The sequence below is a fragment of the Hirundo rustica genome, chromosome 1 (assembly GCF_015227805.2).
Source record: "Hirundo rustica isolate bHirRus1 chromosome 1, bHirRus1.pri.v3, whole genome shotgun sequence".
In the NCBI taxonomy this organism is placed as follows: Eukaryota; Metazoa; Chordata; class Aves; order Passeriformes; family Hirundinidae; genus Hirundo; species Hirundo rustica.
In genome coordinates, this window is record NC_053450.1 from 93,538,011 (window position 1) to 93,565,607 (window position 27,597).

General features: G+C 36.9%; 1 protein-coding gene across 4 annotated transcripts in view; it reads left to right on the forward strand.

Moving 5' to 3' along the window:
- CDKAL1 (CDK5 regulatory subunit associated protein 1 like 1) overlaps positions 1-27,597 on the forward strand; it is a 396,407-nt gene that overhangs the window by 229,447 nt on the left and 139,363 nt on the right. For all 4 annotated transcript variants that reach the window (XM_040062031.2, XM_040062006.1, XM_040062012.1 and 1 more), the window contains 2 exons: positions 10,156-10,322; positions 24,848-24,993. In XM_040062031.2, coding sequence (XP_039917965.1) covers positions 10,156-10,322; positions 24,848-24,993 — 313 coding nt within the window. The remainder of the gene's footprint in view (positions 1-10,155; positions 10,323-24,847; positions 24,994-27,597) is intronic.

Below are 27,597 nucleotides of genomic sequence, written 5' to 3' on the forward strand. Positions count from 1 at the left end.
AACATGAAATGTTTAAAAAGATGTCTCCCCTAATCGTGGCATATGTCACAGAAAAAAGATTATTTTTTTCATTTTTGTTAGCTTTTCAACCAAGGAAAGACATAAATGATCTCCTTTCTTTGATTACGTTTCTGAAATTTCAATGTTTTACTGTAACCCAACTTATTTCAACTAATTTTCAACTAATTTTTAAAATATCATCTGTAAATACCCAGAATGTGTTTTCTTTCTCCTCTTCCTGATCATCTATTTAAAAAAGTAAAAATAATAATAATAATAAAAAAATAATTAAATAGGACTATAGGATTCAGCTCTTGAAAATCTAAGAAGTTTGAGCAGAAGAATGCTCTGTGGAGGAGGAAGTTCCATGTCAAATACTTCCAGAACACCCTGGTAGCTTGTGTGCAAGCTCCTGTTGTAGAAGTTTTGAGTCATTCTCTTTCTATAGAAGTTTATATGATGGTAAACTCAGATTCAGAAAGTTATTTAGCTTGGCTACAAACATTTTTAATGATTGAAACTTGGTATGCCATGCTACTTCCCAAGAATTAATCAGTTTCCGTGAAAACATGTTGTTTAAATTAATCCAGACTCATTAGCACTACAGAGATGGATACTCAGTAAAAAGCCTCCATTAATTAGCACTGCATCCTGTAGTATGCTTACAGCTTGTGACCATTTCCTTGAATTTCTGGAGTGTGTGACCCTTTGCATCTGATATTCATCTACAGCAGAACGATAGCCCATGTTTTGGGTTTAAAACAGCGAGCGTATGTTATAATGAGTGGCACATTACTCTCTCTTTCCCAATGAATTTCAAAGTCATAAACAAGATTTCTTGTACACCTCATTTTGAATTCAGAGCTCAATACAGGTTTTTCATTTGTGTTTTGACAATAGGCATAGCAATAATAAATTTTGTTTCTTTGGTTTCTAAGTTTATGGAAATTTTACTCTTTGTCTTTTCAGTAGCTAAAGAAGATTTGTGCAGGGTGCTGGACTGATCCTTCTCAGGGAGGGTTGAATATTCTCTACCTGCTTGTAGTACCAGGACAACATGAGCATATCAATATTTCACAAAGTGCTTTTGTGAGGCATAGAGTGGAGAGCAATAATTCCATGGTTCAGGAACCTGCATTTCTATATGCTACGTACAGGGGTGCAGAACAATTCTAAACTCATAGCTTGTCTGTGTTTTCTGAAATTGCTTTCCTTTGTATTTAAGTCTCTTTTTGCAAATCTGTTCCCAGTCCTTTACGCTTTATTTTCTTGTTGTATTGCCTGTCATTGAAATTGCTCCTTGAATAATGTTATTGGTTCTGCAAAGAACTAATATCAGGCAACTATGTCCCTGATCATTAATACACATAAGACTTTTACTCTATTAACTCAGACAGTAATGTCTACTTTCTCTGAAAACCTATGGAATTCTTGTAGGATGCCTCTATGTGCAATGGCAAATTTTAGTTTTATCTCTTTTTAGCTGGCAAATATAATGATTAAGTGGGTTTGGTTTTTTTTGGGTTTTTTTTTTTTTTTCATTCTTTCATTTGTGCAAGAGTTAACCTTCAAAACAGGCCATTATTTACATAACACACACCCCTGAAAGTAGGAGGGTCACAGGCAGATGACCAATAGAAAAAGCAAAGACCTCTCCTAAAGAATTCCTCAGCCTGAAAAATAGTACCAACTCATGGAATTTATGCACTTTTCCCTCCATTTTTAAAAAAATCTTTTCCTCCCCTTTCTCTTCAAACTGGCTACAAACCCCAATTTATCATCATGATGTATGGTATCATTAATCCTCCTTGAAAGCAAGATGCATAATGCTGTAGTGTTGGTGCTGAGCAAACTCAGTGGCCTGACTGTCTTCACACCGCTTTGAGTCTCTCTTGTTCTAGCAGAATGAAACTGGGCTCGTAATAAGATTAGCTATCATGCTGTTTGCAGCAGCAAGTGACCTATTATCCTGTTCTCTTTCCTTCCCCTCCTTCCTCTCCCCTCTGCTAATGCACTGCAGCTACAAAATGAGTGAGACAGGACTGTGGTTTATGCTCTAGCAGTGAGCTGTTAGGAACAGAGGGCCCTATAGGGGTAGAATGACCTCTTTTGTAAGCAAGGACAAGAGTTTGCTTTGTGGGAGAGAGAAACCTTTTATGCTTTCTTCAGTATTTAATGATTAGTTGGCTCTATCTGGTGCATGCTTTTTATTGGGAACTCTCAGACTTTTTTTTAATGCCACAGGAAGAAGGAATAATTTAAATGAAGCTTTTAGTGCTGTTACAAGCTTTCTTATTCCTTGTTTCAAAAAACTCCTTCTATAAAAATACTTTGCTTATCAATATAATAGAAGAAGTGAGTAATATAAACTATAATACAAATTGTGGAACTGCTAACCCCTGTGACAGTCACAGGTAGTGAACTTCCTTTGAAAATGCCTTGATGGCAAAGCATTTTCTACAGAAGGAGCAGTTCTGCTCTTGAGACTTCTATGTGATGGATTTAGATAAATAAGCAAATTCAGTGAACCCATATTCTAAATGGTTTAATCAGTTTCATGTCTCATATGTATGACTTTGGAAAAGTAAAATTTGGAATAAATGCGTTTGCAGCTTCCACTTTCTAAACCACAGAAGATAAAATGGAAAGCCTCTGTAAGGGATATGGCTATTAGGTTCTTCTATCAGACTTCACATCTAAATATAAAGCAGATGGCAGAGGATCATTACCTCAAACTTACTTTGGTGTTACTAGGGAGTAGATGGGTAGCTGGGCCAGAACTTTTCATTTCAGTATGGAGTTGTTCTTGTAAAATCTCCGAAGTAACCCTAAAAATTGGTGTGAAAGGTGGTAGTAGAAGTATGTGCTTATGTTGTGGTACTGGAGAGGATGGGGAAGATTTTTAATTTGTGCAAAACCACAGTGCTTTGTTATTCTAACTTAAAAGTAATTAGGAAAAGTTCTTGTTCCTAATGCGTGGTTGTTTTTTTTTTGTTTTTTTTTTTTTTTTTTACTGTTGTTCAGCTCTGATTAGATTTTGTAAATTATATAAAATAACACAAAAATATGAATGCACTTGGGGGAAAAATGTATAAAAGACAGATTTAAAAAGAAATTATTGGCACACTGTTACTGAAGTAGTACCAAGCTGTTTCCTGAACTACTTTGTATTGTGCTTGATAAGGTATTTCTTCAGCTCTTTTCCATCAAAGTTCATTTAAGCTCTGATTGCAACTTTACTATGTGAGAGACAGTATGTTTTATTTTTTGTAAATATAACTTAAGCTAACCAAAGTATGTTTCATAGTTTTGAAAAAACAGTTGCTGGAAGAGTTAAGGGGGCTCAAGGTACAATTAGTTTTTCTCTTTTGCAGTTTGTGAATATAGCTCAAACTTTTTTGCATTAGTTTGCAGGATCAGGAATTTGTTGTAAGTACCTATGTCACGTCTGTAGTAAATGATCCTTTAAATAAAGTTCCCGTTATGGCTGCAGAGGGTCTGAGAATTTCATACCATGAATATATACTAATGTATAGCATTTTACAGAAATGCATGAGAACTTTAATTGTTTGTTAAACATTGACTGAAGTTATGTTGGCAAGGAGAAAGAAAAAATGTCTTTAATTCCATTATGAAGCGTGGTAGACAACACAGCCAAACAGAATCTTCCAAAGTGATACTGTTCAGTGTTCTACTTTTAAAATATGTTATCCCTACATAGATAGAATGATCTCAGTCAGTATAACTTGGTCTGTATGTCATTCATATTAGTTTCGAAACATTTGTTCAAAAATATGTACACCATAAAAGTTACTGTGTTCATTTCCTAAGCACTCTAATATATGTGTCATCCTGTGGGTAGTAGAAACCACAACTGCTTTAAAGGCTTGTACTGAACTAAGCACTTTCAATACACAGCTCTAGTTTTTGTAACTGCAGACTGACATCCAGAAGTAATAGAAATAATCCTGCTGTGAGAGGCATCCAAGTGTGCTGAGAGTGCTGGCTGATGTCATGATGAGACTGTTCTCCCCCATCATTCAAAGGGCATGAAAACCAGGGGAGATTCTTGATGGCTGGAAGAGGGGAGAATGTCACCCTGCCCTCCAGAAAAAGCAAGAAGGGGAGAACTGAGGAACTACAGGGCAGTTGAACCTTACTTATGGGGCAGATACTTGTAGAAGCCATGTCTTGGCAGGACAGGAGGGGCAAGAGAGTGTTTTGGAGTATTTGGCATGGGATTACCAACAGCAAACCATGTGATGGGCCTGAGTGACTTTTCAGATGGGATGTCTGGCTTTATGGAGGATAGGAAAGCTGTGGAGTTGAGGTGTTTTGGGGTGGGTTGGTTTGGGGTTTTTTGGGGGGATACAATATTGTTTTTCTGCTTTGGGGTAGAGTTGGATTTTCTGTTTTCTTTTGGGGTCTTGTGTTTTATTTAGGTGCAGTTTGTTTGATTTTGTTTACCTTAAATTTGTCTATGACTTCAGCGTAGTTCCTAATGTTCTTAGAGTGGTGAGGTATAGACTGGATTACTGGACTGTGAGAAGGTAAAGGAATTTATTGGATTGTCAGGTTCCCAGAGTGGCAATCCATAGTATAAGGTCTAGCTGGCAGTTACTAAGGGTATTTTGAAGCCAGTATTCCGTGTCTTTCATAACAGGGTGGAATCTGGGAGATGATACCCAAATTAGGGGAGTACTTGACTGGCTGGAGGGTACAGCTAATATTGCAAGGAACCTCAATTGCCTGGAGAAATAGACTTACTGTAACTTCATGAAGTTCAACAAAGGCAGGTAAAATGTCCCAAATCTAGGATGAAATAACACCATGTTGCATTATGGATGTGGAGAGCTGGCTGTCTGGGAAGCAGCTTTGCAGCCTTTGGAGTTCCTCTGGGAGAGCTGGTGCACATGAGTCAGCAGTGGAACCCCTCTGCAATTGCCAGCTGTGCCCCAGCTGATGTTGGAGAGTCCAGCCACAGGCCCCAGGGAGTCACTGGTGCCTTGGACTTGGCAATCATGAGACACCACAGTGCGAGTGCTCTGTCCATCTTTGGGTGCCTCAGGACAAGGCTGACACATTGCAGCAATCCAGCAGAGGGACATTGAAATGATCAGGATGGAGCACATAATAGTCAAGAAACGGATTTGTGAAAAGAGCTAAGAGGAGTTATTATTGCTGTTTATGACTGCCTAATGTGATGGTACAGAGAGGACAGAGGTAGACTGTCTTGAAGTCAGATAGGTCTTGCAGAGGTAGGATGATAGTAGCAAGCTGGACAAGTTGGAACACAGCAAATTGCAATTAGGTGCAAGTAAAAATATTTTACCCTTAGGGTGGTCAAATAACGGAACAGATTACCCAAAGTGGCTGTGGTATTGCTGTCCTTAAAAATATTCAGAACAGAACGGCAACTAGTAGGTCACCCCACATTCATGATGTTGTTCAGATTTTGTTCTCCTGTTTGTGGCAAGCATTAAGAAAATGGGAGTGGACAACCATCTTCTACATCCTTAAGACTGTCCAGAAGGGTAAAAAAATAGGTTTTTTTTTAAAAAGGAAATACTTCTGAGCATTAATAAGGAACCTCTAGAAATTCAGGCTGTGAGACAGTTTGTACGCAGTGCATTGTGAGCAGAACTGCATCTGTATTTGTCTGTATGATACAGTGCTGAACCATAAGTTGACCTCCACTTTTCAAAATACAGAAAAAGCATTGATCCTTTAGGTTATAGCCTGACAGCTTGCCTCTTTCATCAGCCCTTGTCTTTTTTACTTCAATCTACTTGTGTCATGTACTTGCCAGATATCCTGCATTCTCTAATTGTGACAGTTTGGTGTGAGTTACTGTCTGAATGACTAGGGTTTGTACAGGATTGTGTCCAGCTCCATTCTTGCTATCTTCCAGATGCCTTATATATATACAGATGAAATAAGGATAAGAGTTTCTTGGTCAACTGGAAATGAATCCTTCTAAATCCTCCTTAGCATTAGTGAGTTGCTCCCAGTTTGATTTTCTCTTTCAGGGAAAGTCCCTGCAATGGGATCCTTCAGAGCTAATCCATATGGTTGAAATGTCTTAAGAGGACACTTGGGTGATGGTGAATCAATGCTTGCAGAATACTTCAGAATTACAGGAGGAAACTGATTCCTCCAAATCTCATTTTCTGTTTAAACTTGCATTAAATCCAGGTTGGTACAGTGATCTGCTACATGTGCAGTTCTTCACAATTTCCCAGTTAAGTCACTGATTCAGCAAAGTAATCTAGCACATAGACTGCATCAAGTATGTAGAGGTTCCTGTAAAATCCATGCTAAATAAATAATGAGAAACTCTAATAATTGAATAGAAAACAAAGAAGACTAAGCTCATTCTGAACAATGAATTTGGTGTTTTCTAAGCGTTTATCTTTGGCCATGATTTTTTTTTGTTGTTTTTCAATAATTCTGAAGTTGTGATCAGGAATGGTCAGACTGACTGTCCTCAAGTCTGCAAGATACAAACATTTGTGTAAGGCCTCCACTTGGCAGATGGTCTTTCAGATTTCTGTGATGCATTGGGAGAGGTATTTCTGTGGTCTGTGCAGCACTGCAGGCTGCCATAAGAATTCACTGTTGGAGAAGGAATCACAGGGAGGTCAGGCAGTTATTGATAAGCATATGTGGGCTACTGAGAAGGTCAGAGTCAGGGGCCTCCCACTGAGGCAGCCTGCTGAGAATTGTGCTGTTGGAAAAGCCACTCCTGTTCACATTAAAAAATCTGCCAGGAGAGAGGAGAACAAGAAGGGGAGGAGAAGGAAAAAAACGGGGATTTGGGAATTGAATTTTTTTTGTACAAAGTCAGTTATCAAGTACGAGAATTTTACTGGAATTGGTTGTCCAGTATTTTAACATCTTCAGATCTTTTTGTAGATTGAAATAAGTTCATTTTTCTGACAAAGTACCCTTCCCTTCAGTTCAAAGGATGCTTGGTACTGCTGAAAGTGGTGTTTACGATACTGGTGTGAAAAGAAAGCAAAATAAAAATGCTAGAGGTTTTTTAAATTAAATTTATAATTTCAAGTGATCTCTAAACCAGAAATGCACAAATTTTGTGAAAATGATAGATGTAAGATTTCTTATCCCCTTTATGACAAGGATTGTTTACACCACAAAAATGAAGTTAAAACCCATGTCAGATAATCTGTAATGAGTATTCTTTATATTTGAGACATGTGAGAAGGCATAGGGTCAGAACTTTCTTCATTTGCTTGGAACCTATTTTTTTTCCAACATTTTTCATTCTCAGTAATCGCCAGTTACAGCAGAGCAGAGATCAGAGGCCAACTGTTAAGGTTTCTCTTTTGTGCTGGATAGTGATGGCAGAGTGAGAAATAAACCACGAGCTGTGACCAAAGGCAGACTTGTAATTACTTGGATATAATGATAATTGGCCTTAATACTGTAACAAATGCTCTGAGTTTGCACATCTGAAGTCTGCCGTTTGGATCAATTTTCTTGTTTACAAAAATCAGCTTGCCTTTATTAGTGCCAAAATTGCCCAGTAACAGGGTGGTGAGTGATCAAATGAGGTTCACTGCAAAAGAAAGGAAAAAAAAAAAATTCTGTACGTGATTAGGCAGTGGATTTAAATAGGTTCTTGTGGAGGGCTGTAGTTTGGAGGGAAATTGGGTGGAGTTAAAATAGGAAGTGTTTACTGACTTCATTAATACTGTTTGATAGGTCTATTGTTTTCTCCTCCTACCTGGTTTAAGTTTAGGCTCCTAAACTGAGGATGCAAAGGACTTAAAAAAACAGCCTGAAATCAGTTGCCACGAAACCTCTGTCACACGCAGTTATGTACAAAGTTGATTTATCCTAATGATCCTACTTGTAAATATTTATCACTCACAGTAGCTTTCAGTATTTGAAGATCCATTTTGTCAACCTGAAATTGGGACTTGAGCTTTTTCCCAAAATACAGGTGTTCTTCTCCCTCCCTACCTCCCCTAATAATAAGATGACATCCTTGGATCTCTCAGCATGAATTATTTCCATTGCTTGTTGCTCAACACCCTGATCAGAGAGAGATGAGACAGTTATTCCTGTTGTTGCTGATTTAGTATTACAGCTGCTTCCTCTTCTTGTGATTTAATTTGAAGTTTCAGCCCACCAGGGGGCTAATGGTCCCCACCTATGCAGCTTGAAAAGCTCACTGTTGTTTTCCATTATTATTTCCATTCCTAGCCAGTGTTTTATTATTTTTTTCCTCAGTGTTCATCTGGTAACTCTTGAGGCAGTATTCCGTTAGCCATTTTCATGGAAAAAAGAAAAAGGAAATCCAACCCAAACCACGTGCAACTCTTTAGATTGAAAGCTTGCAAATGAGAATTACTCTGCTACAGTAGAAACTTGGCAAATCAATCAGTTTTGTAGTGTTCTTATGACTCTTGGAGACTCATGTAAAGAAACCCAAACTAAACAAAACAGGACCTTATCAATCATTTAGATTCCTTACACTTGTCTTCTTTTTAACATACAGCATATAAATTCACTTCTTTTTTTTCATGTGTTCCAGGAAAATGTAGGGCAGGCAGCAAACCCAAGAGTATGTTTCACGGTGGGTACTGCCTGTGGTGAGATGAATTCCAGAAACATTAGCAAGTGCAGTGAAATCCACTGTGTGATTGTGTCTTGCAGGCAGATTCTGCACAGAGAGCTCAGTTTGAGTGTGACTACAAACTTGTGACTACAAATGGTCAACCAGAGAGCACTTAGTACTTCAGGAATGCTTTACACCAGACTTCTCTCAAGGTCCAAACTGTACATCTCCCTCACCAACCTATTCTTGAAGCAAAACTTAAGAAGTAATAAGTTTTCCAGTTAACCTATAATTTTTTAAGCATTTTTCATTCTAAGTAATTAATTACCTTGAAAACATTTTTGTGCCAACAGGATTAACTCTGATACTCAGCATGGCTTGCTCTCTGCCGTTATTGTTACAGTTTAAGAGTAGCAGTCTTGAATTTACATTTTGTAAAACATTTGGCTTTATAGGTTTATGGCATTTATGTGATTAAAAACAGTATATGGGCTTCAGTTTTCCTCATTTGAGTATAAATTTGTAACATAAACTTTTATGTTTTACTATAGTCTCTCTGCTGGCCCAAAGAGTGCTTTGATGAATTATGCACCTTCTAGTGTTTGATTATTCCTTTTACCAGTTCATGATTGGCTTTAGAAGTTTAGCTCTTCACTGAGTTAATGTTATCTTATCTCACTGTGAATCATAGGTGTTTTCTTCACAGACACCCTGGTTTTGATGGCTTATTTCTTGCCTTGGGGTGGTAAGGAAGGGGGTAGAGGGATTGCATTGCTAAAAGGATGAAAGCAGGGCAGGCTGGCAGAAGTGGCTATGTGAAACATCAGTGCTTTCAACTATTATTTAAGGGTGGAGTAATCTTTCCCCTCTTTGAGAAGGAGGATATTATTACCAAATATCAGTGTTCAAGGTTGCTATTTACAATATAAATCAAATGCACTACTTCCTAAGGCTCTGATTGATGGAAAATGAAGCATTAACTGCCAGGAAACGTGTTTTCCTGTATTATCACTCAGTCATGCAGTGGCCACTAACCTTTTACTACAACCTTAATATTGCATTGCTAATTGTATAATTTAAAGAATACAAGGTTTTAATAGTTACTTCAGGAGGAATGTTAATCACAGTGCTTTACGACTGATTTTGCTCACTGGAAGCTTACCGTTTAATAAGCTAGCTACTGTAATAACCATTAGTGCAGACTCTGCTTGGGTGATGTCTCTTGCAGTGTTTAATGAATTAGGCTCAAAAAATAAAACAGAGTGCTAAACTTTCTGACTTGCTGTAGAGGCAGCAGAGAATTAGTCATTGGCTGTGAATGTTAATCACTCCACAGCAATGATAATTTACAGCATTATTGTAGCACTCTTGTGCTCATAAAATGAACTTAGTAACCCACTGCAACCCATGGGATAAGCCTTCCTTCTCTTTCCCTCCCCTTTGCAATTGAATATCCAGTCTGGCTGCATAATAGCCATGTGAAATACTGCATTTAAAAGAGTGAGCAGCTGTATGATAAAATAAACAGCTCTAAAACAGATTTGTTAATTATCTCTTTCTTTTATTCACAGAGGGTGTTTGTGAGATATGGCTGACCAGTGAAGACACAGGGGCTTATGGCAGAGACATTGGCACAGACCTCCCCACGCTTCTGTGGAAGCTGGTTGAAGTTATTCCTGAGGGAGCTATGCTGAGGCTTGGCATGACAAACCCTCCCTATATTTTAGAGCATCTGGAGGTAAGGAAGAAAAGGAATCATTTATATGCCAACATGGACATTCATTGAGTGAATCAGCATGGAACCATGTGTGAAGTGTCTTTCATTTTAAGCAGTAGCTTAAAAATATAATAGACTTAAAATACATTTACAAAATTAGACTAACAGTGTTAAACCATTTTCCTGACACAGCAAGTTACTGAGATAATAAGATACTCAAGTAATTTTGGAATTACAATATTACTGAGATCTCTGACATGTGGGACTTTATTGTAGTGATGTTCATTTGTGTGTATGTCTAGTGTTTCCAAGAACTGAAGGAAATCTCATTTGCAAGTGATGGACTATGGGATTGGACTTTTTTTCCTGCTGTAGCTCAGACAAATATTTCCAGAAACACTATATGGTGGTCTCACTCAGTGATGCATTCATTATCATATTTTTAGCATGTTTAGGGTTTCCGTGGTAAGAAATAGAAATGTAAGTGTATATCTGTGTTTGAAATAAATGTAAAAAAGCAGTTCAATGAAATTAGAAGTATGTAAGTGTGAATTTGAAAGCCTATTCATACAGAGGAGGAAGTGAGAGTTTCTTCTGAAATGTAGGTTGGTTTTGATGTATTCTGTGACCAAAAGAATTTATTGAAATTCCTAGGAACATAGAATGAACATAACTATAAAGAGGAGGAAAAAAGAGGAAAAGATATAGTTGAAAGTAAATTTTGTAGCCATGTAATGTGTAATACCCAGATAAGTAGCTAATATCCATGCTGCTTTACCAAAGATAATATAACATTAATAGTTGCACTTGTGTCTTCTTAAGATGTCAAGGACAGTATTTTCTCATCTGAGTGCTGTAGCTGCACCTTTGCCTATTGTTGAAGCACGCGGGCTAGAGGAATCTCATCTTGGAAGGAATAAGCAGGTTTTCACCTCACCAGCTAAAGAATTTGAGCTGCAGAAAGTTGCAAGAAACTTCCTGGGATGTTATTTTCTACTTTGGTTTAGCACATGCTTCACTAAGAGAGAGTTTTAATCCAGCACACTGGCCAGGAGCCTTTAGGAAGTGGTGTGGTTGTGTTTTTGAGAACTTTGCATTGTGTCTGGGACTCTCATATCTGCCACAAGCTTTTCTTCTTTTTTTTATTTTCACATTTTTCAGCATCTTGTACAAAAGCAAATCAAGCTTTTAGCAATTTTCACAGTTAGTTCCTTTGCTTTCATTTTTAATTCACATTATTAAAAAGTGTTTTGGCATAGACTACTGCTTTTGTCATTGCTGGTCATTGTATGAGTGCTCTCAAAGCTTTAAAAAAATAGAAAAATCAGATGCTGTAGATAACAAACTGTTCTGTCAACATAAAGGGCACTCTTGAAATAATCTAAGAAAAGTGGAAAGAATGTTGCTTTCCTTCAATCATAGTAGGTGTGAGCATGTCACAAATCTGTAAATTCATGATATCTAGTCTTCCTGTTTCTAAATTTTTCAGAATGTGCTGTAGGTAGAACTTATTTTTTTACCTGACTCTTATTTAGGAAGAGTACTCCTGTCTTTTTGGAAATGGACTTTTTAGGTATCATGGCAAAAGGAGAGGAAGCCTACTCTGGAAGCCTACTAAGAATGTGTGTCTTAAATGTTGCTGTGCAGAACATGTTTGTGTGCACCAGCCTTTTTGTGCAGTAGCAACATCTGCTGTTGCTAATCTTCAGTGCTCTATACAATTTCCAGTTTATATGATTTTTCTAAGTATCATTTAATCACATTTATTTCTGTGTTTCATGTGTGACCAAGAATTTCTGATCTTGAAATTTGGTGACATAATTTTGCTGATTTGTCAAACTAAATTAGTGATTTTTTTTTTTTTTTTTTTTTTTTTTTTTTTTTTTTTTTTTTTTTTTTTTTTTTGCTTTCTGCATTTCTATCTAATCTCCTGTTCAAAGCTTACCAGACTTTTCTCTGCAGGATTACTCGGGAATGTAAGCAGTCTACTGCATAAATTTTCATCAAACAAAATAAACTTTTTATGGGCAACATGCTTTTAACTTTCTGGTTGCGGAAAGAGTAAAACTGTAATTTGTTTAAAAAACCAAAATTAAGTGAGAAGCTGATTAACCCTCATGTCAGTTGGTTAGGATAAAATCCAGATGTAGATCTGTTATCTACTAAGAAAGGTATGAAGATGTGTTATTTGTTGCAAACGTATTTTATTAATTGTTTTAAAAGGTGCTGCATTTTATTAATTTATGTTGTTAGAAGTCCTCTATCTAATTATGATGTTTGGCTTTCTTTGAAAAAGAATTTACCTGGGCAAATGAATTAATCGTGTGTCACTTTTTGTAACCAATGCAAAGGACAAAGTCATTCCAATCATGTATCTATTTTAAAAATCAGTCATTTTCGGCAGTTGCATACAATTGTACATATGCAACTGCTCAGCAGTTTGCTTCACTTTTGAAATGATATGTGGCATAGAGCAACAGGAGTCATCTAAACATAGAAATTAATTTTGAGATCTGGACAGAACTTCTCTAGAGACTCAGCCTAAAAGCAGTATTTTTGACTCGTTTACTTTTCTTCCGTATTTATTTGAGCTTACCTGCAGGTGAGAGTGTTTCATCTGCCTCAGTGCCTAGAAATCAGTTTTCTTAGTCTCCACTAAGAATTGGTAGCTAACAGCTCTGCTGTTCCACTGATGGAGGCCAGCACAAGGAGAGGAGGTGGAGGAGGAGGGAGAGGAACACAACTTCCCTTGGGTCAGGAGTGGTGGTATTAGAGCAGAGGAGGGCGCAAAGGAAAGCTGTGAGAGTTTATAATGGACATTAAGGCTCTTATGCTGGAAGGCTTGGTAGGTCTGGGGGCCTGGGCTGTGGCCATTCAGACCCCTGTTTGTTTAAGGTAAGGAGTCAGTTTAAGTTTTCATATGATTTAAAATAGCATAACCAGTTCCTTCAGGTAGTGCTGTCAGATAAATGCCATTCTGTACTCGAAGATGTTTGTCATTTCAGAGTATACTGTAATCTGATGGAAATCCTTACTTCTGCTTGAGTTGTGTGGTCTGACAATTTAGTACTTCAGGTTTTTATTCAGTAAATATGGTGGTATTAGTGCCTTGTGTTGCATGAATAGTCTTGGGATGAGAAGCAGTGTTTTCAAATTATAAATTTTGCATTCACTTGGGCCTTCTTGTCTAAAAAGAAAGATGTATTTGGGACCATGCAATGTTATAGTCATGCAAAATATTAAACACTTTTTGGCATGCTGTCATTACAAAGAGAGCCTTTATCATAATTATTCAGGGTATAATCTAAGGACTAGATTTTTTTTATCTACTGTTTTCTTTAGCCACAGATGATGTCTGTGCTTATATTAGTGCGTAGTATGAAGTATTAAGAGCAGATAAGAAAAACCCAGGATTTGGTAGTGAAGCTACTCAATTTAAATTTATCTGCATTTTGGAGTCTTTACTTCCAAATAAATGTAATTCTCTTAATCAAACTTTCCCACTACCTGTGATCCCAAGCTGTTTCAAAGACATACCATTAGGCTGAATCCCTCTGTTCCCACCCAGGTCTTGGAGTACATTCACGGTGAGCTTGGAGTATGGCTACTGCTCCAATTTCCTTGGAAGCTAATTTAGTTTGTCCACTACGCAGTTCACCCCAGACTGAACAAGGGAGCATGGGGAACTGCGCTTAAAAATTTCACTGCTGCTTTCAGTGGGCACATCAAAGCGAACACAGCAAATCCTGGCAGGACTTCTCCAGACTTCCTTGTTGTGACAGCAGAGAGGATTATTTGGTGTGTTTAAAGAAACTGAAGGACTGGAGACTCCAACTCTTGGTCATGGTACTAAGACTGAGAAATAAGTTGGAGTTTGGTTTACCTGCAGGAGACATCCTCAGTTTTCCTCTCAGAGAAAATCTGGCCAAACAATGGAGGTAATATTGCATTTTCCAAAGCGCTCTCAGTCTTAGCAGTCTTTTTGGATGGATACACCATGAAGCATATAGCTTGCTTATTTCAAAGTTGGTCTCAAACTGAGATTTTAAGATATGCCCTTGGCCAGTGTCAGTCCTATCTTAAAATGTTGATATAACATGACATTGAGGAAAACTTGGGATTTTATCCATATGGAAAAAAAAATCTTAATAAACAGATATGGACTATGGCCAGGGAAAGATAATTTGTCCCAGAATTTTTTTGGTTTGTTTTGTTTTATATAATGTGAAGGAGAAGGTTGGTGTTAGAGTCCATTATATAGTCCTAGAAAAACCTGCAAGGAGTGTACATGTGTGTGGTTACCCTGTGTGTGCTTGCCCATATGTCTTTGCACAGAGCTACTGCTCTAATTACACGCACTGCCAGATGTCAAAGATTCTATCACCCCATGGTCTCAACATATAGCAAAAATACATAAGGAATACACCCTGCTTTAGAGGCAACCTCCAGGCTTTTCTTCCCGAGTCATGTTATGAAGCTACTCCCTAGTGCTCTGGTGAGATAGTGGTTAACATCCACTTTCTGTGGCTGATGGAGAGGGAGGGTTAGGAAAAATCCGTCATAGCAATGGTAGTAGATAAACAATGAATGGGAATTAGTCTGAACAGTAAAAAAATAAAGCAAATGTATAGCAGCTTGAAATTGATGTTCATGGCATAGTGTTAGATACTAATTTTGCCTTGACTATATTTCACTTTTCCTTAGGTTTAAACTTAATTTTCTTTTTGAGTATCTGGGGCTCTGTCTAAATCACAAGGGACTCTATATCATCCAGACTGTAAAAGGGCAGGAACTCACATCTCAGCCTTAGCTCGCCTCCTTTGTGGATTTAACATAATCCCAGAGTTGTCTGGGATTTTAGTACAGCACTTTCTGTGAGTGATGGGATGCTTCCAAATCTGTATAAAGGAGGCAGTTCACACCTGCCATTCCCGTAAGTGCTTAATTTCACATGACTAGATGAGTAGTCATCTTTGTCACCTGTCAAAATGAGTCTGTCTCAAACCATACTATATGCCATCTGTGGGCTGTATCTCTGTTATTAATTCAGGACATTTGAGTGATACACCAGCCATTGAGATGGAGTCTGCATGGCAGCAGAGTCTTTAAATGCAGAAGGTGTGCCAAGTGTACCACGAGTTGCAGTAGTATTTCTTTGCTCTTTTGCTTTGATTTTTCGTGTCAGTTCAGTGTTTATGTTCCCTAACCTCATTGAAGCTGATACCCTACAGATGGCTCCCTCAAATGTGCCCTGACACAGCACATAGGAAATTATTACAGTATTACAGTAAAATTACTTATTCACTTTTCTTTTTTCTCTGTTGTCCCTTTTTTCCTCTGAGTGCACCAAGTGTTTTTGATCATTGTGCATAAGCTCAAGTTTTGCATAACCTAGAGTGTAAGTTGATTTGAATTGTGTTTAAAAAGGGAATAATATGCACACGTTCCTCAATGGCAAATAAAAGGGCAGCATAATTTCAAGAATTAAAAAGACTTTAGGGCGTGTATTTGCTTTGTTTCTAGTATTATTTTTGTCATTTTCATAGACTGCTGCTTTTGAAAGTGCCAATTAAAATCTGTTGATTTGACCAGAAAAAATGGAAACTGCAGCATACATTTAAATAAATGAATAGCTAAGCCCCTGACTTCTTTATTACTCTCAGTTTTGTAGTGTTTTGTACTCGGTGGACCATGCAACTTTTTCTTGCTGTAATTACAAAGTTGTCTCTATGCAAACTGCGTCTGTTTTGCTAGCAGTATGACTGAAAGGAACCTCAGATACTAAAGGGAGGAGGATGGAAAAATTGCCTCTGTCCTGGAAAAAGAAAAAAGAAAAAAGAAAAAAAAAAAAAAAAAAAAAAAAAGTTGAAGGGATGTTTACTGTTTCCTTTGGTTTTATGTTAAATGCCTATTTGTCCTGTAGAAGCTGTATGTGCACCTTTGCTTACTCTGTGTATTCCTGCTTTTTTTTTTTTTTTTTTTTTAGTACTAAAATGGTCTGTCTCTCCTGTTCTTCCTCTCAGAGCATTCTTTGTCTCCAGTATAGCACATTTCCTTGAAATTACTCCTTAAGATGTGGTGTCATGGGAACATGAGCTCACCGCAGAGTCAATGTATTTTTTTATATTACGGAGTTGGGAAATGGATGAATCTCTGCTGTGCTTTGGGATACATTTTGTTACACCACTTTCTCTAATCTAGAATTTTAACATCTCGGACACAGCAGATCCTACCATTTGTAAATGCTTGGTGACATGTTCATTTCCAGCTGGTAGAATATGGTTTGGTTTAATAAATGTCAAAATAAGAACCCATTTTACTTTTCCTGAAGTATGTATTTATGCTGTATTTTTGAGTTTTGGGTTTTCTCAAAAACCTTTACAAGTTAAGAACTTTGAACAATAAAGCTTTCCTTGCAGACAACATGGAAGGGAATATTTGTGCTGTTGGGAATGAAGCTCATGTTCTTTATAACACAAGTAGAAAAAATGCTTTGAGGTACATTAAAAACTGGCTTTATTTATGCAAAATTCAGTTTTCCATCAAGACAGTATTTTATGCATGCATCTAGTGCTCTTCTATATTTAATAATCTGTGAATAAAAATCGGTATTGCAAAAAGGGGTTAACATTAAGTAGCACGCTGCTTGACCAGTTAAATCTATGCACATTAGCTGTACCTTAATTATGATTTGCTCATATGAATGTTGCTCTTGCTTGTTAGACTGCCTGAGAAGAATGCAGACAGCTCCACACTCTATCTTGTGCTAAGTGTCAGGCTGTCAATTACAATACTGTTTCATCCATCTCATGGAGCTGGAGCTTACTTCTGGTGAATTACTGGCAGAAGATAAAAATCTCCGTTAATTGAGCAATATGTTCAAAGAATGGGAAATGCATACATGGGATGGTGCATTTGTGCTAAATAAAAGTAGGATTTTTATCAGTTGCCATGCACTTCAAGGCATTGAGGTAGAAGCTATTGTCAAACATAGAGCTTGCATAACAAACAGTGCCATCTTCTTTTAATATTTCTGCCTTCATTGTTAAACAAATAACATCTCACTTTCCTAATTATTTATATTATAATAAGTAAAGTTCTACCAACTACTCTCCATGCTGTTTCAGAAGCTTCTATTTAGTTTAGATGCATAAACCCTTTTGTTTTCTTTGATAGATGAGCTGTCACATTTCCTTTGCTTTGCAGCATCATCTACATAATCTTCAGTAAGACTGCTTGCTTTGTTAGGCTTTGGCATTTGGCATTTGTTTAAAAAAAAAGGTTGATTTTCTTGAGGTGAAGATTTTCTTTAAAAATGAGAAAAAGAAAATACATTGTGTTCTAGAAACTTTAATAAAACTGCACAGTAATATTTGCTTTGGGTTGTTATACCCCTATTAATTGAGGAAAAGATGTACAATCTCATTCTTTGAATTCCGTTGGCTTAGCTCTGTTATATGTGAAAGGGTTACTGAAGAATATAAATTCTATGATATAAATCTCATTGTTATGGTTTGGAATATTTTTATTCTGTCTTACTGTGAAATTTAGGTCAACTCACAAAAGAAAGTGATAGTGTTTGCCTAAAGGTTTAAGTTTTGATTAAAAACTTCCACTATTTTCCTTCCACTGGAACCTGCTAAAGCAGTTGCTATTTTAGATATCGTACTTGCTTGTTTGAAATGAAGGGCAACAATAGAGAGCCTTCCTGTCACTACTCTGTCTTGGTACAGATGAACTCTGGAGGGGTGTGCAATTCATTCTATGTCTTCCTTCTGAGCAGAAACAGTCAATTCTTTGCCATCCTATGGGATTCTCGTTTTTGAGCTGGAGAACAAATTCTTAGTATGGGTGAAACTAGCAATTCATTTCACTCATTCAGCTTTCTGAAGACAAAAAGGTAGTGTGACAAGCCTACTTGCCTATTGTGTGTGCCTCTCTTTGCTTTAATTAATTTTCATGGTTTTATTAGCATAAACTATGATTGAGACAGAGAGTTATTTAAAGTAGCAGTGTGCTGTTACAATAAATCACCTTTTTAGGTGCCTTCCTAATATGTGTTTTTAATACATATTGAAAAAAAGGTGTATTCATTTACTTCAGGAAAAATCATTTCATTTGAGGAGTGCTTAATGATGAGAAATTAGAGAGGACCATAGAGATTTTTTTTTTTTTTAGTGTATTTTTTTGCATGTCAGAATTAATAATTTCACAAGGAATTAGTATTAGCTCTTTGGTTGGCTGGTTTTAAGTCATTAAACCATTGTTCTAACCATTAATGAAATGTGCACTTTACTTTCAAGTGAATCAGTTTTTGGAACTGGACAAGCAGTATTCTGAAGCTCCACAAAGGACCTTTAGCATTGTAACAACGGCTGCAGCAGCAACAATAACAGTTCTCAACTTTGAAAGCACTGACCATTTTCCTGCATGGTGCACAGAAATTACTGTGGTATTAATGCCAAAGGTGTCAGTGAATCAGCTGTATTTTGATGACATGGAGACTCAGATGTACTTGGACTCATGGTGCATCGCAGGCTGAGTAATAAGCAATCCACCTAATGGAGATGCTAATGCTTAACATTTTACCCACAGTTTACTGTGAAGGCAGTCCTGCTTTAATATTGGAAGCAAATTGTGATAGGGATGCCAGCTTGCTTATCGTGAAGAGTTTCAGGAACCAAGGTTTAAGATATCTGTACTGCGAGTTACTGGTTTTGTCAGAAAATGTGAATAGATGGTACTGTGCAAGAAGTTTCTTTTTATTCTTATATACAATGAATATAAGAATAAAATGTACCATGTATAATCTTAGAACCATATCCACCTGTTAACAGAATAGCAGAATTCTTGATATTTTTGTGTTTACAAATCAGGTACCTAGTGTATTTGGTGCCATTTTCCTTTGTGCACTGACTCATGGGAAGAGTCATGTAACAAACTTCACCTGAAATTTTGTACTGTGAAATACAGTTACTGTATTGTGATATTATCTGAATATCACTTATTGTGCAGGAACTCGACTAAGCTTGTGCTCTTGTTTAATAAAGGAAGATGTGGCAATCTCTTGAAGGCATGTTAGGTGGTTTTGGTATGGCATGGTTTGGTTTTTTTAAGAGATTAGGCTTAATACATATTAAGCTGTGAGGGAGGAAAAAGTTGCTTAGTGAGCTGTAGTTTGTCTGTTTTCTGAGGCTGGAAGCATTAGAGAGATCCCACACCTAGGAGCACAGCTGGGAACAGCTAGGGCTGAGCATATGGCTCTCACGGCTAGCTTTCCTATCAGCAAATCGCAGCTTGCCGTCTGGTTTCCATCCACTTCGAAGGGTGGCCTGAGCTAATACCAGTTTTCTGTTCGGTAATGGAGAAGGCATTTTTCCCATATGACAAAACAGATTTTTGCCCACCATCTGGCAACCCAAAGATTTGATTTTAAGGTTCAAATTACATTGGCTAGAATTGCACGGGTTTCTAACTGCTCAAGTGTGACCTGCTTTTATCCTAATGACAGGATGAAGACCTGAGCATGTCATGACATATTACATGGGGTAGGGGTTGCCACTAAGCTTGCCCATTGTGTGGCTTCAGTAGATCTTCCCCAGTTCATACACAGGTGAGGGAGAGGCACTGCCTTCCAACCAGTGTCCTCAGGGACGTCTCATGTGTTCTTAGTTTTTTGCAGCCCCATTACTCACAAGGGGTGGGAAGTGAGGGGAGAGTTCCCTATTCATTCATTGTAAAACTTCTACGGGATTTCCAGACTGGATCGTAACTGTGTCATCATTCCTGTGCCTGCATCATAAGATCACATCTGTTCCTGAGCAGCACTGCAGCAGAGGAATTTATAAAATGGGCCACAGCCACTTGATTTTCATCCAGACTGCTGGTGGTGGCACCACTCCGTTTCTGAAAGACACCAGTCAGCAGACACCCCTCGTGACATATCCCAAACTAATATCAGCCACAAAGAGATGAAGTTTTGAGGGAGTTCCATTTTGTCATATTTCCATATGGTCAAGGGTTTCTTTGGGCTTTACTGCTGGCAGAAGACAAAATCCTTTTGCTTGCAAGCAAGCTATTCACATTGTCATGACTCAAACATGAGACAGAATTCAAATACTTGGATTTTTGCCTGCTTTAGGTAAGGGGAAAGAATCACTGTCTGAACAGCTTGCAGGTACTGACATAAAAATGCACAGATATTGATGTGTAGTGTCTCTGCATTTTTCTATGGTTGCACATGGTTTCATCGCAAACAGGAGGTGTGATTTTCTGGTTAGATGGTTAAATTTGTGTATTGTAATTGCTAGGATAAAATACACTGACTAGATAGAAATCTTTCTGGTAATGTGCCTTGTGTTCTAATGTACTCCAGCTACTAAAGAAAAAAAAAAAAATCATATGTGAACAGTATCCTAAATGATGTTTCACATACCTTGTTATTTTCTAAATGTAGATGAGGCCTATTTTTGTAGAGCCAGTTTAAAACAAATTGTGTTCCTTTTTGACCTCTCTGTTCCTACATGAAATTTCATTTTTGTGTAGTGCATCCCTTCATTCATGGACACATTATCAGATTCCTGGAAATATTGAGAAAAGGCAATCAGCCATTTCAGTTGTGATGAAAAACAGAAAGTTTCTTTCACAGTGATATAGTTTCAATACATTGTTCATTTATGGTTTCCAGATGGAAATAAAAGTCTAGATTGTTTTTTCTAACTGAAAAATGTAATTATACCTAGTAATGCAAAGTACTTTAGAAAAAAATAAATACAGGAAACAGATGTTAAGCTTAGAATGTTGACACCCTGTGAAGTACAAATATGAATTAGCTTATGATGTCTTCAAATACTCTTTGGGATATTAACTAATAGTTTTATTCAGTGATGAAATCTGGTATTCTGTGTGCAATCCATAGTATGGGAAAATCTGTCAGCATTGACTAAGTATGACTGTTCAGTGTAGAGTAATTGTAATTTAATCAAACCTATGTGGTAAAGAACTTCAGTATTATTTTTGTGATAGGAAGGATAAAAGATAAGACTGGAACAGTCTTACATTAAAGCTACAGGTTAGAATGTGATATTTCTATCTGAACAGTGCAAAGTTTGGAAGATTTATCCGGCTTTCTCATGCAATCATGCAAAACTGTTGTTTAATTCATTATTCTGAACTGCTCACTCAGAGTTTCTGGTTATAAAAGGTAAATTTAAAGTACCAGCAGTACTTAAAAGTGAATAACAATGGAACAGTGGGTCATCAGGTATTTCTGTCTTGCATTTGGTTTGTGTTAATAATTTGTGTTCTGTTAAATTCACAAAGTTAATTGTTACAATCCTCAAGTACCTGCTGGGAAATCAGTTTATCAGTAGGACCTTTGATTCAAAGTACATGCAGTGCATTTTGTGTAGCTTTAGATAGAGAAAGCAAGCAAAGAAAGGAGCTCACAGTATGAAAAACTGTTTGCAACCTCCTCATCTCTAGGAGGGACTTTTACTGTCCAGAACATCCCTGAAACCCATGACCACTGCAGCTAAACGGTGTTAGTGTTCCCAGGTAGACTGTGTGTGGATTGTATGTGAATTTGGTACACATGACAAGTGATTTACTTTCTAAATAATGCCAGTTCTTTTGATATAGAGTATCTTTCTGTACCAAAATGACACAGTGGAATAGTTAATAATGTTTTTGAGCTTACAGCTGTAGCTTTTACTGTGTGCAGGGACCTGTAGTGATAGTTGAAAAGTTCAGTTAGTGCCAGGCATTTTGTGTCCCATTAGTACAGAACAAAGGGTAATTACTTTAAATGGCAACATTTGTGTTCTTAATCTTGAAAGTTATCGACAACAGTGATTGCAGAAAACGTTTTCTTTCTTTTACATGGGGGATAACTGGTAGAAGCAGTTCTGATTAGTCTTGTTTAACACTACTGTTGGACACCAGCGGTTTACTTCCTCTCAAAGACAGTCAAAAGCTCCCTCTTGGTCACATCCCCCTGAAAGAGACCAACTGTGAGACCAGCAGGGTTCTGCATGTTACTGTCAGATCAGCAGCTAGTGCCTTTGGGGTTGGGTGCTTTGGTTTCGGTGAATCCTCTGGGAAGGAAAACACTTTCGAGATTGTAGAATTTGGCTTTCATTCTTCATACTTAACTGCAAAATTTTCATTTTTTAAGGTGAATATGAGAAATAAAACCAATATTTTCATATACTAGAGTGTTTCCACACTTGTGACTTTAAAAATGAAAATTTTTTGGTAAATCAAGATATGGTTTTTAAAAATCTAATATTTCTATCACAAACAAACAGGCACAGTGAATCTGTTTGGTTTTTTGTTCTATGAGATGATTCTCAGCCTTACAAAAGCTGGAATAAAACAACACTTTCATATCTAGAAATTCTAGTAAATTACTTATTACTTTCAAAAATAGTTCACAAACTGATCTCATATTGAGAGTCAGGTATTCAGAAGATGTAAAATTTGAGAGGAGTGGCAAAGAATGCTTTATTCTATGTCATAGAGCGAGTTATTTTTAAGAACTTGGCAGATTTAGAAACATGTTATGAAACATGACTTTTATTGGTTCCTTATATCCTATATCTGTTTTTGGAGATTGAATGAAGTACTTGAAACCAAGAGATAAGCAGAATAATAGGCTTGTGATCCACAGCTTAAGTCTCAGCTCATATTTCCCATATTTTAGAAGCATATTTGATTACTGATAAAGAGAAATATCACAGATGACTATGAGGATGCTTCATATAAATTACATTTTCAAGATTTTCTAAAGCTTTAAAAAAAAGGTTTCCCAATTTTAGGTACTTGTTCTGTGCAATTTAATTTTTGAAAATATATTCTAGCTGAACAGGTACAATTATTAAGGGCACAGATAAATATCATTGCATTTGAATTGGACACAAAATTTTTGTGGATGCATGGTAGCCTTTTCTTCACTCTTTTTTCATGAAACCAGCTACCTCCAGCTTCCACTGACAGCCAGGTTCACTGCACACAGCCTCTCTGTGTATCAAATCGTGTGCAATTCTGTGTATCAAACTGAGTTTACATACCAGAGATGGAGTATCTGTTGCCTTGAGTAATGTAACCACTTCTCTTAGACATTTCTGTAAATAGGATCTTAGACACAAACTTTCAAAACTGCTTCCAGAAGTGATTTGATAGCGTTTGGGTTTTATACACATATGTTTGTCAGATGAAAAGTGAGTATTGAGAGAGGATTTCTTTTTCTTGTTCTAAAAATCAGTGCTTTTTAAAGCTGAGTTCCTGCAGGTGAAAAGGCTTGAGGATGTCTGCCTTCTCTAAGAACAATCTAGGCCATCCTTGTAGAAATACAGAGAGAAAATCTAGATGCGTGACATATATTGCTGATTATTGGTCTGGAAAGAATTTGTAAATAGTTTCATCTTAAAGATGAAGTATGGTCAGACAGAGTATCTGTGCAATGGAAGAAAACAGGAGAAATGGCCTGAGTGAGCCTGATTCAAGCATGCAGAATGCACTGGCAGAAGAGCAGCAGTGCTCAGGCCCCGGCCATTTCTGGATGCCCACAGCACAGGGAGAAGGACCTGGTTGTTCATGGAATATGGTCCTTTATCCAAGTTCACTTTTTTGTTGCAAGACAAAAAAGTTTAACAAGCAGTGTGGTACCATATTGCATGCAGTCTAGATGCTGGTTGGTTTCAACTTTTAAAAATACTTAAACTTTGTTGCTTGGCTGTATGTCCTTAATTGGTTAAATAATAAAAATGAGAGAAATTGGGCCACCATATTCTATTTTCTGTCCCACATTCCATCACCTTGCCAAAGCCTCTGTTGGGGCTTTGGTTTGGCTTTCATTAGGAGGTTTGGTTTTGCATTTTGCTATTACCTTTACTTTTTTTTTTTTCCCTCTGACCTTTTGCATTTGTACAAAATGTATAACATCCCATGTCTCTTTCCAAGCTGTCACTCCACTTTTAAGCTGCCCCCTGATTAATTCATTTTATAGCCAAGCACCTTTAATTTCTGACCTTTTCTCTGAAGTAACATGGGGAACATTTCAGACCAGAATTGGAGCAGGTTTGCAAGTGACATGGTAGACCTTAATTAGCAACTGGCCAACTTTAGGGATGCTCCAGTTATAGACATTCTCTTTTTGGTATCTAAGGAGTTACTTCACTCCCACAAGAAGGCAACTAGCCCTTGCCATCTTCTGAAAACAGCCACTGTCTGAAATCACCAATTTTCACAATTCTTTGCCTCTAAAATTTTCTTTTAATTGTGTCATCAATACTAAAGAGGGAATGTGATCCCTATCTCAAAAGAAATCTGATTTCATCACTTTCTTCTTATTTTCTCTTAGAACAAATTTGCTTTCAGGTATTTTCACCTGTCCCTACTGTTTCAAACTGGGCTGCAGCAATTCAGTGTGGTTTGGGTTTTAGAAGTGTTACTACTGTTACTTAGCCCATATATTAATTTAAATGTGTTTTCTGTATTATTTTCATAATGCTTTAAAGCTTATTTTTTCTTTTAATAACTTTTAGGAAATGGCCAAGATTCTCAATCATCCAAGAGTATATGCTTTTCTGCACATACCAGTCCAGTCAGCCTCTGACAGTGTACTTATGGACATGAAAAGAGAATACTGTGTGGCAGACTTCAAACAAGTAGTGGATTTCCTTAGAGAAAAGTAAGTCTACTAATAATTGAGAAAATGACAGTGTTGGGTTTGTTGCAATGTCAAGAACATGTGGCTGAAAACACAATTATTTGCAACTTCATAATTATGGTGTGAAAAAAATGAGGTTCTTTAAGCTTTCAAAGTCTGAATTTTCTGTGAGCCCCTTGATGTGGTTGGCCCCTATGTTCAAGCTTTTATAAGCATCTTAAACCTCTGCATGGCATGCTTTTAATTTGTCAATATATTCATAATATTTTTCAAATAATGCATTCTTAAATTATTTTTATACATAAACTTTTATATATGGATTGCTTAAAGTTGGAGTTACTGAAGTTGTCTTTAATGTGCTTTTGAGCATTGCACACTTTTTGTACTAGAGATGATCCAGCTCCAGCGAATGTAAATGGGTTGGTTTTGTGTTTGTTCTAATAAGTATTTTATGTCCTATATCTTATGTAAATTTACGTCAATATAATAATCCTCTGATCTTGCTTATGGGATTCACGAGTTCTAGATTAATTTCAAAATTATTTCCCTTGACAGAGCTAATTGTGAGAAATAAAAAGATGTCTTGTTAATATATTTACTTATGCTGACACCAAGATGAAAGTTACATCTACCTGCAAAGCTTTTGTAACTACAGTAATTTCATATCCAAGGAAGTGTTTTCTTTTAAAAAGTTAATAGTGACATATTTTGAAGGACATTTCTGCACTGAGTGTCCAAAAAATATGAGTCTGGAGAATCATTTCTGACATCTTGTTTGACTACTTTCTCTCTTTCTGCTTCCTTTGTTGGTGTGCTTGTTCAATGACTTAAGGGGTCTGGCATTGTACCTTTGACACGTACCATGTATTAAAATACTGGTACATCAAACCAATCAAATTTTCATAATCAGTTTCTTATGATAATTGAAAAATTCAGAAGTCCAGCTATGTAAAACATGTCATCTAATAGCTGCATGGGAATTATAATATGTAAGAAAGAAAGCCAACTGTGACACAATAGAATCTGTTTTGCAAACTGAATGTGTCATCTAGGACAACTGATGGAAATGGGGCTGCTTGTCTTCATACAGGTTGATTTGCATTAATTATCCACCACAAACAATGCCCATGAATTCTTGGCACTAAATTTCATGTGACTATGGATCAGTGTTAGTTTTTAATTAACACATGTATTGTATTCCCACGTATCTTAAGTGGAACTGTATCAGTTTATGTCTTAGTTGACTTGAAGTTGATTCATTATTCTCTTCACTAGTTCTAGCATTGGCAGCTCTTATCATAACAGCAGCTGGATTTTCGATAACCTGGTATAGCTGGCACATGTTGGGGCATATGGGGATTTATTAAATCATTCAGCTCTAGCACACAGAAAAGAGTGAATTACTTAATACCCAAATTTAAAACAGCTGGTCACTGAGCATACAGTAATGTATGTCATACAGTTTTTTCAAGGGCTTTTTTGTAGTGAACTTAACAAGGAAGAAAACTGGTTTGATGTCTTGATTTTAAAGAATAATAAACTTTTTTTTATCCTGCTTATTAAGAAAATACCAAATTTTCTAGTAGTTCCTGTTAGAAAATAGTCTCCAGATATTAAGATGGAAAAATCTTTGTACCATATGGCAGCAAGATAAAGAAGCTATGCAAGGCAAAGAAAATGTTTTGGATATTTGAACATGTGCTCATCTGTAAAATGCACAGCTTTTTCTTTGCACTTAAGAGTATAGAGTCTACTTTTGTAGACTTTACTCTTGTGACAGCAGCCAGCTATTACATTCCTACATAGATATTCCCAGAAAGATCTCAGCACAAAATATGCCAGAACTTAACATGGCTGCAGACAACTTCAGACCCTAGAGCCAGAACAGCTAAAATTAAATACGTGTTTAAACTACTTTAATAGCCAAAAGGGATTATTTCTATCTCCCATTTATCAAAAAGGTAAAATAAACCAAAAATAGAACCCACTACATCTCCTTTCTCTCTTGCTGGCGCTTTAAAGTAATCTAGGAGCTTCCTACACATGTACAAGGACTTGTCAGTAGATTCCAAATGTCACCTTTGTCTCTAGAATGTGACATCTGCTCCAATAATAGCTTCACCAAAAGTTTTATACAAAAAATAATTATATAGGCTGACCTGCTGAAGAAGTAAAGCTGCTCATCAAGGAATGCTAATGGTTATCAGTTTAGTGTTTAATAACTTGCATTCAAACATCTGAGCACATAAAATTAAGTCCAGCAAGTAAAAATGGAAGGAAAAAGAAAAAGAAACAGCCATGTAATATTTGTTCTGGAATCCCAAAGATATACCAAGTGATTTATGAATCTTTTTCTCAATCAGGCCAACAAAACGCTCTGGGGCTTTTTTCTCCAAGAAAAAAAAAAAATCCTTCTCCTTCCTCTGGAGAGCCATGAGTGACTGCACACCTATCTTCTTCAGAGTGGGATTTTATTTATATCCTGCTGAGCACAGAATACCTTATAGAGAAGTTAGAGTACTCCAGACAGAGTACTCCCTATGTTGAAACTCACTTTTTTAAAATAATGGAACATTCTTAGAAATGTCTTATTTTTCCTCTTTTTGAAGACTCTCTGCAGGCATG